A 16546-nucleotide genomic window follows, 5' to 3' on the forward strand; every position below is an offset into this window, starting at 1 on the left:
GGGACGCTGCTGTGTGCAATTGGCTGCTGCGTTTCGCCCACAAAATATACAGTCAATTCACTTTACAGTATATTCTGTGAAGTGCTTTGAGGCGTCTCAAAGCTGTGATAAGACGCTATATCAAATGCAAGGATTATAATTTTTACTATGTAAGGATCTGAAGGATTTGTATATTATTACAGATGTCAGTGATTATGTTTCCCTGACAGAGTGACACAATTGTTTCATGTGACTCTTCTGGAATCGTGAAGCTTTGGGATATGAGAAGAGTTGCATTAATGCTAACTGTTGATGTTGGATCCCATTCAGCCAACCAAGTGGTCTTTCATTCATCCGGTAGGAAGACTCCTTTATTCATTCTTTTTATAGCAAAGAACGTGTTGTTAGCAGTTTTGAATTCTTGCTGTATTTTGATCTTTAGTTTAACTTTATTCATTAGAAAAATATAAATTATTCTGCAAGCACACTGTTGATGGAATGGAATTTGATACTGCTGCATGGAATACTATTGTGAAATGTTTAACACGGTATATTGTCTGTGAAATGTTTTCTGTAATGGATAGAAATCATTAACATAGCCATGTGGGGATTCAAATTATTTATTTGCTTACGTTAGAAAAATGCTGTTGGTTATGGTAATCCCATACTTATTCCATACTTCAATCTTATTATTGTTGCTATATTTACTGCTGTGAATTCTTACTGTTTTTCTCTGTAATGTTGTGGATTCCTTATCTGTACAGTGAGATAAATAGATTAAGTATGTATTTCTATTGTACAATGGCAAGAACACAGTCTCATCCTTATGTAAGTAGTCTGCTTTTGTAACTCATTTAAAAGATGGAGGACTGATTGAATGAGTAGGCTGATGACTGTTTTGAAAATTAGGATAGCAAAGTATTTTCTGTGTCTACAATTAGTGCAATTATATTTTAATAATAACATTTTGCTTATAATCAGAGATCCTGAGGCTTTACTATTGTTTTCAATATTCACTCCAATAAGCGTATAAAGATACCCTTTTAGATTGTATACTCAGGCTGCACTTTGAAACAATTTAGGTCACTGGAAGGTTTAGTTCATGCCTTTCATGCTTGTCCACATTTTTACATAAATTCACACACTTGTGGCAAGGTAAAAAAATGAGCTTCCGGATGAAAATTATTTTTTGGTATTTTATTGCTACATAGATGAGAATTATAAAACATATTGGGGGCATATTGAAGAACAGTTTTACGGTTTTACCTCCGTCTTTCTACAATTTGCTAGTTTACCAATATTTGACAATGTGCATTTTGACTTAATATAAACAATGCATCAATCAAATAACAGTCAAAGAAAAGCAACAACAAAATACTTTTTATCTTACACATTTGATAGTTGTCATTTCATAGGTTCATTTCAAGAAGTCATCAAATGCTGAGATGGAATAGAACCAAAATCTTAATTGCTGTGGATAATTTCTGATGGTCTGGCTGTCATACAATTTTGTGCCCTGAAATATAACACAATCTTCTGGAGTGGATTCTGTATTTTTATTTCCTGCATTCAGTAATAGATATTGACCGCTGATGTCACTCCAGCAATCACTTTCAGCACTTATTCTGAAATGATTATAGCTGTCTACATTCTTTTCATCTGACAAAGATGAATCCTTCACCCTTGGGGGGTGGGGTTAGACTGCAAAATGAAAAAATGACAGTTGCAAAGCAAGATAATTTTTTGTTTAATCCATAGCAATTAAGCTATAGATATTATTTAATATCTCACTCTTAGGGTTGTTTTTGAATATTTCTTGACGACCAAAAAAGGAAAAGCTGCTATTTTTCTGTAATTTAAAAGAGAGTGGAACATGACAGTGCTTTCAAACATAATTCTATAGGCCTTCCTGAGTTTGGGTCACTTAATAGGGCATGAGGTGTTTTTATTTCCTTTAAAATACATTTTTATTTCATTTTATTCTATTCAAGTTAGCAGCATGGTACTCAGTAAAACACTTACTTTACACTGAACTACTTACATACAAAAGATACTGCCAAGGTGGCAGTATATATAATATAAATATATATTAAGTACATTCATAGATTTGTAACCCTTTGATGAGAAAATAACAAGTAGGATATTTTCGTCTGATAGAGGCAGTTGTGAAAGAGCCCAAACTCACTACCTTCAGAGGTATGAATAATTTATGCCTTATAAGAGAAAAAAAAATGCATGCAGTGTCGAAAGAGAGAACTTGCATTTTTACAAATAGCCATGGGGTGAATGCACTGGGACTAACTGGTAGAGAAGTTTCAGTCATTGTGTGTTACATCCAAAGAGATGACATTTCGACCCTCAGTCAAGGCATTCCACTGACTTTCCTTGAGCTTTCAGCTCAGTCTTTGCCATCAAGCTTCTTCATAGGGTCAAGGTTGCCTTTCACCTTCTCTCCAGGTATAATTAACAGTTTGGGATCTCCTCCTTACAGTTCACTAATACAGATTATGCTTTGATAGGGAGAATTTTGTTCCCAGTCATGAGCCCATTTTTCTATTCCTTCTATTCCCTCTTTATTAACTTATTTGTGTGTATGTGTAATAAGCTAGTTTCAGGGATATTGGTACAATATTTTTCTATACATTAATTCATGCAAATAATATACTTTTATTATAATAATTATAATATATAAATGCAAGTTGTTCTTATGTCTCATAATTTTACACACTTGTTTGATGACGGTAAGTTTATTTCTATGTTGTGTTTGAAAAATAAGTAGTTACAAGCGGCAAATGGCTTCTCCTCCAGCCCCCACAGTATCTTGTGCGGTGTTCCTCAGAGCTCTGTCCTCGGTCCCCTCCTCTTCACCCTCTACATGCTCCCAGTTGGTGACGTCATCCGCAGACGTGGGGTAAATCTCCACATGTATGCGGATGACACCCAACTCTATCTCTCTGCCTCTACCCTGAACTCCAGGACTACTGGTGTCCTGACCGTCTGCCTTTAAGGCTATCCATGGCCTTGCCCCCTTCTACCCCTACCTGCTGACTCCCTACCAACCTGCCCGCTCCCTCCGTTCATCGGGCTCCAGCCTGCTCCATGTCTCCTGTCAGATCTGCCCTACCGTCGGTGGCCGGGCTTTCAGCCTCTCTGCCCCCACACTCTGGAACTCCATCCCACAGTCCCTTCGCCTCACTTCCTCCCTTGCCTCCTTCAAGCCGGTCTCAAGACCCATCTCTTCGACAGTGCCTTTGGTCTCCCTCCCACCTCTCTGCCTTCCCTCACTCCTACATCACCCCTTCCCCATGCTCGGGCCCCAGACACCTGACTGTTCAGCACTTTGGGACATCCTCCCGACGTGAAATGGGCTCTATAAATGTAATTTTGTTGTTGTTGTTACAAGAAAATTCCTTGTTAATAGAAGCATTTTGCTTAGCAGTGTCTTATTTTCCCATTTCTGCCTTTGAGAACCCTCAGCAAAACAGCCATTTTGGTCCATTACTAATGATTAACTAATATGGTTCTTTATTGCATAGCCATTCCTTGGAAGTTGGAAGTTAAACTCTTGATTGACGCAAATTGTCTGATAGCTTACTTTTGTTGTGGGTGGTTGATTCATCTTCACAGCTTTGGTTGTAATCTTCTTGCCATCATAGAATTTCCTTCTAGTTGTTCCCAAATCTACAAAGAACCGAACTACAAAGAAAAACAGTGGTGAAAGATTACAACTGAGGCCATGAATCAAACATTTCACAACAAAGGTGTGCCATGAAAAGACAAATGAGCTAATCTACATATAAATCAAGGATTGTAACTTGCATCTCTCAGGCATAGAGCGCAACAAAGCAAATATCTAAGATTGAGGCCCTGGTGTTTAAAATGGTATTGCAGCAAACAAAAGATAACCAACGAAGACAGATTGAGACAACTATACTTTGATAACATGGAACAAAAGAAATTCTTCCAAATGATGCACCTGATTATTATGTATAGAAAATGTTACCAGTAATCCAGTTTCACTCACAACATTAGGGAATTCTGTTATATTCTGCTTGACTGAGAAACACATATAAAAAATACCTGGTATGGCTCAATGGCTTAACTTGAATTTATTTAGAACAAATATCAAGGCTAAATGGGTGTCAGATAATGTCTATAATGAACTCAGATATTTTTTCATAAATTTGTTCTTGTAATTTTAATTGACTCCTTAATTTAACTTAATATAATTTCTAATGAAAAATATATTTTTCAAGAGAATGTCAGTGTCTTCAAAATGTATTCAGGGCAAATGTTACAGCTAATTATATAACAGGTTATTGACTTGTAATGAGATTTGGAACCAAGCACATTATAAACATATTAAATAATAAAAAAGACACACACAGGCCTGGCAATGGAATTGTGAAAGAGATGCTCTTTGACTAGCAAATTACGTACTGTATGACTGCAGTTTTAATATCTACTTTCACTGTACATGAGTATTTGTTCCTTATCTTTGATTTTGTGCCGGATTCTCTGTTAATTTTCAAAGTGGAATTTGTTAATTTGTGTAATTCTCTACCCCAGAAGGCTGTGGATGCTCAGTCCTTGAACATATTCAAAACTGAGGTTCATCGATTTCTAAAGGATAGAGGGATTAAGGGATATGGAGATAGGGCGGGTAAATTGAATTAGGTCAGAAGATCAGCCATGATCTTATTAAATGGCGGGGCAGGCTCGATGGGGCAAATGGCCTACTCCTGCTCCTGTGTCTTATGGTCTTATGGTCTAAAGATATATTTGCCAGCTAATCAGTGTGCTTTAGTGAAAAAAAACTTCAAATGTTACATTGAAAGAAATTTAAAATCAAACTTTTGCTTTTATCATTTTTAATAATTATAGGTATTTGGTAATGTCGTTTAATTTTAGATCTCAATACAATTTAATGAATCATAGAATTACAGCATAGGAGGAGGCTATTTGGCCCATTGAGCCAATGCTGATACAAGCTCCAGCAATAGGGTTAACTACTGAGATGTGGGGAGTATTATATAGCTGCAGTACTAAATGGATATTGCTGAAACATTAAAATCCCACACATTTTTTTTCAGAAATAGCTGCTATTGTCAAAACTCAGGTGCTAATGATATATTGTAGGTTTCCAGCACTGTGCATTTGGCCCTGATATAATCTCTCTTCCAACCATTTTATAGATATTAAAAACCTTTTAATGAATGCCCAATGACAAGACAAAATTAATGCATTGTCTCTATATTTTAACTGGTATGGTTACCTTGTTTTATGGCAAATCTCTGCATTGTATTATTGAGAGACATGAGTAGGTAACAATCAAACAACATGACCGACCATAACCAGCATTTGATAGCAAATCCATAATCTCGTTTATGTCTAAAGCACCCGTCGTAAAAAATCAATCAAAGACTCAAATCGATATTTTGGTTCAATTCAACTGTATTATACCACATCCTATTTATTCATACAGCCCATCTTGTTGAAAAATGATTCGGTTCATCTTGCTTCTTTCTTGGCTCTTGCCTAGTAAAGCTTTTGCATGCAATTAATTTATTTATGCTGATGTGGGCCAATGCAACAACTTGGATCACTTATTTTTAAATTCACTTAATAACCTTGAGAGGAGACATTAGTTGTTTTTTTCAGACAGGTTACTGTGTCTAATGTTGTATGCTTCACATAATGATGTTTTTTGATGCATTCAACCTTCATCCATCAGACGACAGCCTCGATCCATCACATGACAGCCTCATCACTCTCCAGCTTGTTAGATTAGCATCAGTGCAAATTTGTGCCATTCAACTTTTAGACACCAAGGAAATGTTAGGTGAAATTATAATACATGCCCGCATAAACAGAGCTTCTAATTACACACATCTTATGTTCCTAAAATTCAAAATGCAAAGCACATAAACCCATAGGGAGGCTGCTAAAATATTCAAACACAAATACACAATAGTCCACATTTGGTCCATTGTGTCTGTGCTGGCTCTTTCAAAGAGCAATCCTTCCAGTTATATTTGCCTGCCCTTTCCTCATATCCCTGAAATTTATTTATCCCTTTTGTCGACATTGGCTCACTTGTTTGTAGTTTACCATTTTATATTGTACAGTTCAACTCAGTATAATACAGTATTTCAAATCACGCAACACGTTGTACCAGATCCATTTCCTACCTCATCAATTCCTGTTTCCAGTGTGGACCTGCCTGCATGTGCACAGTGCACAGAAAGCCAAGCAGTCAGCTACAACAACTTTCATTTCCACCACTACAAATGCTCATAAGACAGGTCGCTGCTCTCCAACCAGCTTCCTGCAACTTACATCCAGGTAGAGCAAGCCTAGATGGTTTGGCTTGATTCCAGAAGTGTCCCACATTTCTGATAGCCACTGGTCCGCAGCAGACCAGCGATTATAAGCAAACTTACACTCCAGTGAGCGGCATCATAATAAGGTTGCCTCCGTACTTGCACTTGATATAAATTTCATGATCTATTCTGAAGAACTAGCATTCCAGGAACAAGCTAAAGAAATCTACACACAGACTACAGATAGAATCCCACTACAATTTGACTACAATTTATCAGAAGATCCAACTTCAATAGCAACATCCTGGGGCTAACCACATAAGGAATCAAGAACAAAAGAGATCATGATGCCCATTTGGCTTGCTGCTATGTGGCCAAGATTTCCAACGACATTAAGCATGAGCACTGTAGTATGACAAATCAAGAGCCCAAGCCTTTCTGATTTTGTATCATGCATGTCCTAGCAATATAATGTTAAGGAGATTAAGCCACCCAAAGAAAAGAAGGATGCCTTGTGTGAATTCTGGCATTCAGCTTATCTTTTTTCTTGTCTGGAAAATTATTTGAGTACTAGCCATGTAATTGATGTAATTCTCTCTCAAGCCAAGAATGAGCAACTCAAGGTGGAGCAACAGGAAATGCTGCAGGAAATATGCTTGGAAAGAAGTTAGAGAAAATATTCTAAATCTCTTAAGTGGTTCACAAGTCAATACAACAAAGCTGAAGCTGAAATATGGAATATCAACTTCCTTGCCACAAAGTCAGAAGTTCAAACACATGAAGAATCACTGAAGAAACAAAACAGGAAAAGTTGAAGTTTCAACGGAGGCTGTGCAATGAGATACCAATGAGCTGATTGGAAGAATAACAACAACAACAAATTACATTTGTATAGCACCTTTCATGTCAGGAGGACGTCCCAAGGCGTTGGGACCTCTTATGAGTTAAATTTTTTTTTTTTAATTTTCCTGAACAACAACAAGATTCCATTTATAGAGCGCCTTTCACGTCGGGAGGACGTCCCAAGGCGCTGTACAGTTGGGTCAGGACCCGAGCAGGGGGGAAATGGTCAGGGTGAGGGGAGGGAAGTGAGGGAGTGAGGAGGGAGTAGAGAGTCGAGAGGGGAGCTGAAGGCACGGTCAAAGAGAAAGGTCTTGAGACCGGCCTTGAAGGAGGAAAGGGAGGAGGCAAGGCGAAGGCACTGGGGGATGGAGTTCCAGAGCCTAGGGGCTGAGAGGCTGAAGGCCCGGCCACTGATGGTAGGGCGGTTGGGGCGGGGGGTGTGGAGCAGACCGGAGCCAGAGGAACGGAGGGTACGGGCAGGTAGGTAGGGGGATAGTAGGTTGGAGAGGTAGGAGGGAGCAAGGCCGTGAATGGCCTTGTAGGTGAGGATGAGGATCTGAAATTCGATCCTCTGGGGGATGGGGAGCCAGTGGAGGCGAGAGAGGGCGAGGGTGAGGGCGAGGGTGGGAGTGATGTGGTCCCGAAGACTGGTGCGGGACAGTACACGAGCTGCAGAGTTCTGAATGACAACAACAACAACAAGATTCCATTTATAAAGCGCCTTTCACGTCAGGAGGACGTCCCAAGGCGCTGCACAGTTGGGTCATGACTCGAGCAGGGGGGAAATGGTCAGGGTGAGGGGAGGGAAGGGAGGGAGCGAGGAGGGGGGAAATGGTCAGGGTGAGGGGAGGGAAGGGAGGGAGCGAGGAGGGGGAAGAGAGTCGAGAGGGGAGCTGAAGGCACGGTCAAAGAGAAAGGTTTTGAGACCGGCCTTGAAGGAGGAAAGGGAGGAAGCGGCGAAGGCACTGGGGGATGGAGTTCCAGAGCCTGGGGGCTGAGAGGCTGAAGGCCCGACCACCGATGGTAGGGCGGTTGGGGCGGGGGACGTGGAGCAGACCAGAGCCAGAGGAACGGAAGGTACGGGCAGGTAGGTAGGGGGATAGTAGGTTGGAGAGGTAGGAGGGAGCAAGGCCGTGAATGGCCTTGTAGGTGAGGATGAGGATCTTGAAATCAATCCTCTGGGGGATGGGGAGCCAGTGGAGGCGAGCGAGGGTGGGAGTGATGTGGTCGTGAAGCCTGGTGCGGGACAGTACACGAGCTGCAGAGTTCTGAATGACCTGCAGCTTGTGGAGGGAGTTGCCGGGAAGGCCGGCGAGGAGAGAGTTCCCATAGTCCAGCCGTGAGGTGATAAAGGAGTGGACCAGAGTTTCAGCAGCGTGAGGGGTGAGGTGGTGCCGTAGTCTGGCGATATTCCAGAGGTGATGGAAGGCGGTGCCAGTTGTGGCGGGGATATGAGGGAGAAAGGACAGCTCAGGATCGAACAGAACCCCGAGGTTCCTGACGGCTTTGAGAGGTGGAGAGTGCAGCCTTGGATGCTGATGCTGAACCGTATGTTTGAAAATTCAGAGTTGAACAGCGAACCTTAAGATCTCGCCAGTTAAGCCACAGGTATCACAAAGCTTTAAGAGACTGCATCAATTTGTGTCTCATCCTGTAACTGCTTTTATTTGTATGTATATCTGGCACAGAATGCCAGTTCCAATCTACACACTCCACGCCCTAGTAGGACAGGTTTCCAAGATAATCCTGACTGGAAAGTCGTCCAGGCAAAACAAACATCCGCAACAGTGCAATCTTTCTAGCAGTCTATGTCAATCAGTGTAATGGGTTCCTTACCATGAGAATAAAGACGAATAATCTGAATAATTATATGACAACTATATGAATTAACTATACATGTTAGAGGTGAATAATTTGTTTTTATACAGAAGTGGAGAATAGAAATCTTGTACAAGTGTTTATTTTATTGGAGATAGGAGACTGCCTTTTAACTTGCAGTATTGATTGATATCAATCAACCAATGAAGTCCTGTAGCTTAGTGGTTAGAGCACTTGCCTCACAAGCGAGAGGACTGGGTTCGATTCCCGGGCAGGGGGAAACGTTGGGCAAGTTTCCTTACTCCACATGTCTCTGTTTACCAAGCAGTAAGTAGGGATCCAGTTGTTAGTCGATTGGCGGATCGCTTGGCTGCCGCGTTTCCCCCACAAAACCTACAGTCAGTTCACTTTACAGCATATTCTGTGAAGCACTTTGGGATGTCTCGAAGACGTGATAAGGCACTATATCAAATGCAAGGATTATTGTATCTTGGAACCAGATTGTATTTTATTCTTGCTGCAGAAAATTAAAAGTAGGCATGTGGAGTGTTAGTATGTCTGGATAACATCAGAAAAAGTAACTGGAAATTGAGAAATGGAATTGTTTGACGAGTTGACAACCAAGAATCCTAATTTAACATTGCTCCAGATGTCATTTATTTTGGCTAACTATGCTGTAATTGTGCCTTCTACTAAAATCTGGTCTTTATGCTCTTTTATTGCATGTTAATTGCATTTAACAGTAAAATAATTGTCTGAAAATTGCAAGGTGGCTGTCTTCTTGTGATGCAGTAATCTATCTGTTTACTGGACTCATGCTCTTTGCTTGAAGCATAGAATACCTTGACTTTTATTTCTCCCGTTTAAAGGTTGATCAGTGTTAATTTGTGATATTAATGTGTGTAATTGCCAGATCTGCCGAGCTTGTTGTTGAGACCATCTTCTAATAAACCCAACAGAGCTTAACTCTTATCATGTCCTGAGGCAGGAAGTACCAACTACATCTGTCTGAAGATAATGGTTACAACAAAAGCATAGAAGGAAAGCAGTGCTGAGTAAATTGGAAATGATAAGAACAAGAAATAAGAGTATGGAATTGTTTATAGAATTACAATTTTCCACTCCCCTACCAGCTGCCTCCGCTCGACTGGCTCTGGCCACCTGTTCGTCCCTCATTCCCTCCGCTCCACTATCGGTGGTTGTACCTTTAGCCACTATGCTCTGTAACTCTCCCTCAATCCCTCCGCCTTGCCCCTTCCTTCCCCACTTTCAAATCCCAACTAAAGATCTTGGTTTTTAATCGTGCTTACAATCACCTCCCCCTTCCCTCTGGCTCGGGGTTAGACTCTGCCACAGTCAAGCACTCCGGGACGCTGCCCCGTGTGAAAGGCGCTATATAAATGCAAGTCAGTGACATTCAAAAATTCAAAGCACTGTTAGTTTGACTTGCAAATTGTAGCTGCAATAATTATTGTATAGTGAAATCTTCTCCCCAGCTCTGTTAATGTATTTACCGAGCTATGTCATGCATGGTCGCAATTTTAATATCAATAATATCTTAACATTAAATCCCTGCTCCTTTTTTTGAAGTGTTTTCAGCTGGCAACTGTCGAGAACATTATGTTTGTGGATTACACGCACTGAACTTTTTAAAACTGTGTGGTGAAATGGAAGACTGCCAAATTAGCAGGAAGCAATGATCAGTGAGGGAAATAGTTTGAAATGTTTCAGCGCCTTGGGATGTCCTCCCGACGTGAAAGGCGCTATACAAATGTAATGTTGTTGTTATTGTTGTTTGTGATGTTGTTGTTGCACTTTGTTGTTGAATGTTGTTATTCTATTGTTTAATATATGCTTCTCCTGTATTCCATATTGGCACTGTAATTGCTAAGATGCAGGATCAAGACCATTATTCCTCACACAAGACTCTCTTATGTAGAAACTTCTCACAGCAAGAGAGAGAAACTTATAACAAGCCAAGCAAGGCTGGTCTCAAGTTTCTCCCAGTGGCACTGGCATTAAACTGGAGGCGTCACAACATATTGTCAATAAACGTAATCCTTTTTGTCTGCAGTAGACGTTAATGTAACTGTATGACACAGAATGGCATAGCTATACTTGAAGTTAGATTTGTTTTATCATATAGGCGTTTCTTTTTTTAAGTAAGTTTTTCATTGTTATAATAGTTATCTGAAAAGGAATCCCACTTGGGTCTAGATTTACTCTATTTATGTAGCATTTCAGACCATCTAGAATTTGGCAAATTGGTAGATTGAGTCTTAACTTTGAAGTCGGTTTTCTGTTATTCTTAAAGTAATTTTAGAAAATCGGCTAAGATTTAAAATTAAAGATGTATTTAAGAATTTGCCAAATTCTGACAATCTAAAATGAATGAATAAAGTAAATCTAGACCCAGGTGGAATTCACCCCCGCATAATATTTTAATCAATGCTGGTTGAGCTCAATTCGCTATACACATATAAGATAATCAAAAATTTAACGCTATAAAAAGTAAAACAAAGAATTTATCATTAAAATCTTTATCAGTATCTTTGTGGCATGAAGCAGCTGCACTCATTCAAAATTATATTATGGCAGCTAAAATGATAAAGCAGAAAATTTGTTCTTTGGCGATAAATCAACAAAGCCTTGAAGCAATTCTTCTAACTTTCCAGTCTGAGCCAGTTTGTGATGCGCATAGATGCAGAAAAAAAAGTAATTGAGAAGTCCTGAACTGAAACATCAAAGAATCAATGGAGGCCTAGAGATGGATAGATAGGCAGACAATACAGACAATTAGCTCCGTCTTTCTTTTCCCCAAAGATCTGACGTATCTTGTCGCCAATAAAATTGCCACCTGCTTGCTGTGTTTTTTTGAGTGGCAGAATTAACAAGACTCGGTGTGTTGAACAGAAAGACAGAGTGTTCAAAGATGTTACAGCTTATTGGAAGTCCATAAAATGAATGAGTAACTGCTGAAAGGAAAATTCACAGAAATTACTGAATGATGATTCAATGATTTTCATTTTATCTTCATCAAACTGAGTTTGGATTCTGACTTTTTCAATCTCTTGCACATTTGCATTGACCTTTAGCAGCACAGATTAGCAGCACGACCGATGCCAACAGTGAAGAAATTCCATGGTATTAAGAGAAACAAAATTTAGAGGCAACACATTTTTTTCTCCTCAAAGTACTCCTTTTGGATAGAGAGAAAAATATGGCATCAGAGATATTTCTTCACATAGAGTAAGAATTCATGTTTTAACTGGTCTCCTTTTGGAGTAGAGCATTCCTGCGTCATAGAGTCCTCATCCCTGAATCAAGTTTATCAGGGATGAGCACCTTATACTGGAAGCACATCTATAGCCATTCACCTGGGAAAAGATCAGTGTGGCAAGTATTAATGGATGCTGAACTTTCTCAGGCATGGACAGTGTGATCCACATGTTAGCAGACAATTCACATTGAATTGAATAGACACCAGAATATTGTTAATAAACCACAAGTGACAATTAGTTATCCTCTTACAACCCCCGCTCCCCAAAAAAAACACACATACACAAACTATAGTGAATAGAGGAGAGGACTAGCGAAGGTAGTTAATGTGTCAATTAACTCCTTTAATAAGAAGCTTTATAAATTTGGAAATGCTGGAAGAGAAAATGAGTATTTGGGATATGACCTTTCACTTATAAATAAATGCATTTCTGTCATTTGCAAACAAAATGTGATTGAGTTTAAAGACTTTAGGATTAAGTATCTCTGAGATGATCAAGTACTCCATAGAACACATGTTCTGTAGGTGTGTTTGCATATGATTTTCATGAATTCATCGATATTTGGGAGATAAAGCAATGAATAATATCTAGCCTGATGGTTGGCAATCACACTATTTTTCCACAATTACGTGAAAAGTATATTTAACTCTATTTGGCAAGGAACAAAGGAAAAAGCTAGTACAGTTGTAGAAGAGGAGGGGAAGAGGTCAGTTTGATTTGTTTTTTCTCCAACTATAATAGGTCAATAATTAAACTGAAAATCGTGCAGAGAGCAAATATATTACTGCGCTCCATTTTTACGTGATTGTAATTACAGAGCTCCTGAGGATCATCACATTCATTCATTTTAAAAAAAGGTTTATGAAATCTACAAGGTGACACAGAGCTGAGAACTCTGGGACTTACCGCTGCTGTAGACCAGAAATGCTAACTGTGTGGCTTTTCTTGTCAATTGGGAGAGATTGATGGACTTAGAATTTGCTGAGAACATGTTTTTATGATCATAAACAAGGCCCCGTTTTTTTTCAGCCACCCATTCCTTTCTTGAAGATGACTCTGAGTCTGTATGGTATGATTACTTGGATAAGTTTGCAATTAACAACAGGATGTCATTAAACAACTTGGCATCAAAGGGGAATACTGTCAGTTTGGTTTAGTTCTATTTTCTCTAACAGCATCTTGAACGAGAACAAATGCAAAACTGGAGAAGCAATATGCCGAAATCTGACCACGGGAAAAAGTCAATGCAAAAGGTTTGGGAAATTATTCAATAAAACAATGTGATGAAAAGGATAGAGCATCCAGACATGAAAATGTCACTGTTAATGGAAAATCTTTATTTGAAATCTGCAGGGAAGTTTTCAAAGTCATTAGTAATGGTACAAATGGGAGATATTCTGGTGACAATGAGTTTATGGTGTTCTTTTACAAATATGAAAGACTCATAACTCACAGGTCCTACAGGCTGAAGTGAGTTATAGCATTTTTACATGGGTGAAAAATTGCTGGAATGTCAGTTACTGATGAGATAGTTCATTATTAGGGAGTGAATAATTATAAAACTCTTGCAGAACCTTTAAAAAATAGGTCTCACTGTTAGTATTCTTTTAAAAAGAGAATTAAAAATAGCTTAACAGTAATATTATTTGTCTTTCTGGCTTGGGTTTTTGAAATGCTGTATTTTGTGTTCAACAGTGTGTCAAGATGAAATTTTGAAAAAAAATTCCTGTCTAGGATGAGATCCTAAGTCCGGTTTAAAACAGAGATGAATTAAAATACAGAGTTGGGGTGACAGGCCTTCTGAAGCACCTGCACTAATGACCATATCTGCAGATGTTATTTCAACTCACCACTGTCTGGACTCCTCCCAGTCAGTTCTATCAGTGATGCGATTAGCATTCATGGTTTAACAAAACATAATGAAATGCAGCAGAATTATTTCATATTATTTTATCCACTCTCTCTATAATCTTTTAATTGTAGAAATTTTGGAGAGCTTTACAAGTGAGTGCATTGCTTATCCTCAGCCATTTAATTTAGCTGTATGAATTGGTTAACTTTATATGTAATATTCATATTTCCATGCATGTGGACAACAGTGCATATTATCAATTGTAGTTTTATTCTCAATCTGGAGGCATTAGGAGCCAATCATTCTTTCTTGCCATAAGGGAGATTTCACCCTTGCTCCCTTTAAAGCCCGTCCTTTATAACAGCGATTTTGGTTCCCTCCCCCCACTCCTGTCTGAGGCTGAGTAAGCCAAGTTGACTGCCTCTGATTCTTTTGCTTTCTTTTAGCCACATTATTGAGATGGGGAACTGAGTATGTGGAGGATTTACCATTCTATGAGAAGATACTGCATCTCCAATGTACTATGCCAATGTACTGCTAATAGAGCAAAATAATAATAACACTATTCAGTGCAAGGTGATCCATTATTCAAAAATGATGTTATCTGAGTCCTTTTATTTGGTGTTTTGGAATACAACAACAACAACTTGCATTTGTGTACAATCTGTTAACAGAATAGAACACAACTAAACCATTTTATATGAAATGTTCCCAAAGATTTTCTAGTGGGACTTGTAAATCTTAACAATGTATTTATTAAATATATTAACAATAAAATTATTAAATGAAGCAGTGAATCTGGTAGTTTTACAAATGACTTAAATTCCTAAATGGGATTACACTCTATAACCATCTTTCTATGTAGAATTGTTTTTAAAATAAATACAGTATTTCCAAATCATTCATTATTTTCTATGTACTGTTGAGGGCAACGAGTAAGAATAAGACAACTCTCTCTCTCTCTGATTTAATGAAGTCTGATGAACTCAAGTATGAAAATCATAAGAGCTCCTGTGTCTTTAAGGATTTTTGATTGAAATCTATCTGGCCTTTCTTGCACACTATAAAAGCATGTTCATCTTCTGCTGCCTTGGTTACTGATTACAGTATTCCACAGCAACAAATCAATAAGCTTTGGATGGGATCAGGATTGGGTTGAACACAGAATTCAGCCTTCTCAGAAAAAGTCTGTTTCCTCATCTTGATACTAGTTAAATAGATCAAATCTTAAAAATGGAACTTAGTCATGAGGATTCCTGGCATTAGTTTGTGCTCATACTGGGGTAAGACTCAGGCAAGGTTACCTTGGGACAACCTATTATACAGGACCTGTGTACGTTTTTTTTTCAAGGTTCATTATGGTATGGTTGAGAATCAACCAAAGAAAATAATGAATGTCATTTCATCTAATATCCCTCTATCACAGAAAAAATAAAAATAATATTTCACAGGCTCAAGTTGACTGTCAGACATGATATTTTTAGTAACCCTCCTCAGGCTCCATCATAGCAACATAGTGCAGAAGGAGGCCATTTGGCCCATCAAGCCTCACTGGCTCACAGAGCAAAGATATTGCTTCAATCCCACCGTTCCATCTTCTCCCCATACTCCTTTAAGCCCTTCGCTTTCATATGCCTGGAGAGTGTTGCTTTGTTAGAGATACCACCTTTCGGATGAAACATTAAAAGATGGTTTGCCTGTTCAGAAGGACATTAAAAATCCCATGGCACTGTTCAAAAAGAGAAGAGGTTTCTCCTGTTGCCCAAACCAAATACTTCAGCGAAAATTTGTGATTCACTTCATGGCTGTTTGTGGGGCAAATTGATGTGTAAATTGATTATTCACGGCCTTGCTCCCTCCTACCTCTCCAACCTACTATCCCCCTACCTACCTGCCCGTACCCTCCGTTCCTCTGGCTCTGGTCTGCTCCACGTCCCCCGCCCCAACCGCCCTACCATCGGTGGTCGGGCCTTCAGCCTCTCAGCCCCCAGGCTCTGGAACTCCATCCCCCAGTGCCTTCGCCGCCTCCTCCCTTTCCTCCTTCAAGGCCGGTCTCAAAACCTTTCTCTTTGACCGTGCCTTCAGCTCCCCTCTCGACTCTCTTCCCCCTCCTCGCTCCCTCCCTTCCCTCCCCTCACCCTGACCATTTCCCCCTCCTTGCTCCCTCCCTTCCCTCCCCTCACCCTGACCATTTCCCCCCTCCTCTCTCCCTCCCTTCCCTCCCCTCACCCTGACCATTTCCCCCCTGCTCGGGTCATGACCCAACTGTGCAGCGCCTTGGGACGTCCTCCTGACGTGAAAGGCGCTTTATAAATGGAATCTTGTTGTTGTTGTTGTTGTATTATGTTCACCAATAAATACACAGTCACTGCACTTTACAAAAAAACTTTGCAAAGTGCTTTGTGATGATGTTCTTAAAGTGATAGGTGCAATATCAAATTAAAGAATTA

General features: G+C 39.6%; 1 protein-coding gene across 2 annotated transcripts in view; it reads left to right on the plus strand.

Moving 5' to 3' along the window:
- LOC103182944 (sperm-associated antigen 16 protein) overlaps positions 1–16546 on the plus strand; it is a 127502-nt gene that overhangs the window by 88096 nt on the left and 22860 nt on the right. For both annotated transcript variants that reach the window (XM_042336576.1, XM_042336577.1), the window contains one exon: positions 210–336. In XM_042336576.1, the coding sequence (XP_042192510.1) occupies positions 210–336 (127 nt within the window). The remainder of the gene's footprint in view (positions 1–209; positions 337–16546) is intronic.

This window comes from Callorhinchus milii, unplaced genomic scaffold (genome assembly GCF_018977255.1).
Source record: "Callorhinchus milii isolate IMCB2004 unplaced genomic scaffold, IMCB_Cmil_1.0 Scaffold6, whole genome shotgun sequence".
Taxonomy (NCBI): domain Eukaryota; kingdom Metazoa; phylum Chordata; class Chondrichthyes; order Chimaeriformes; family Callorhinchidae; genus Callorhinchus; species Callorhinchus milii.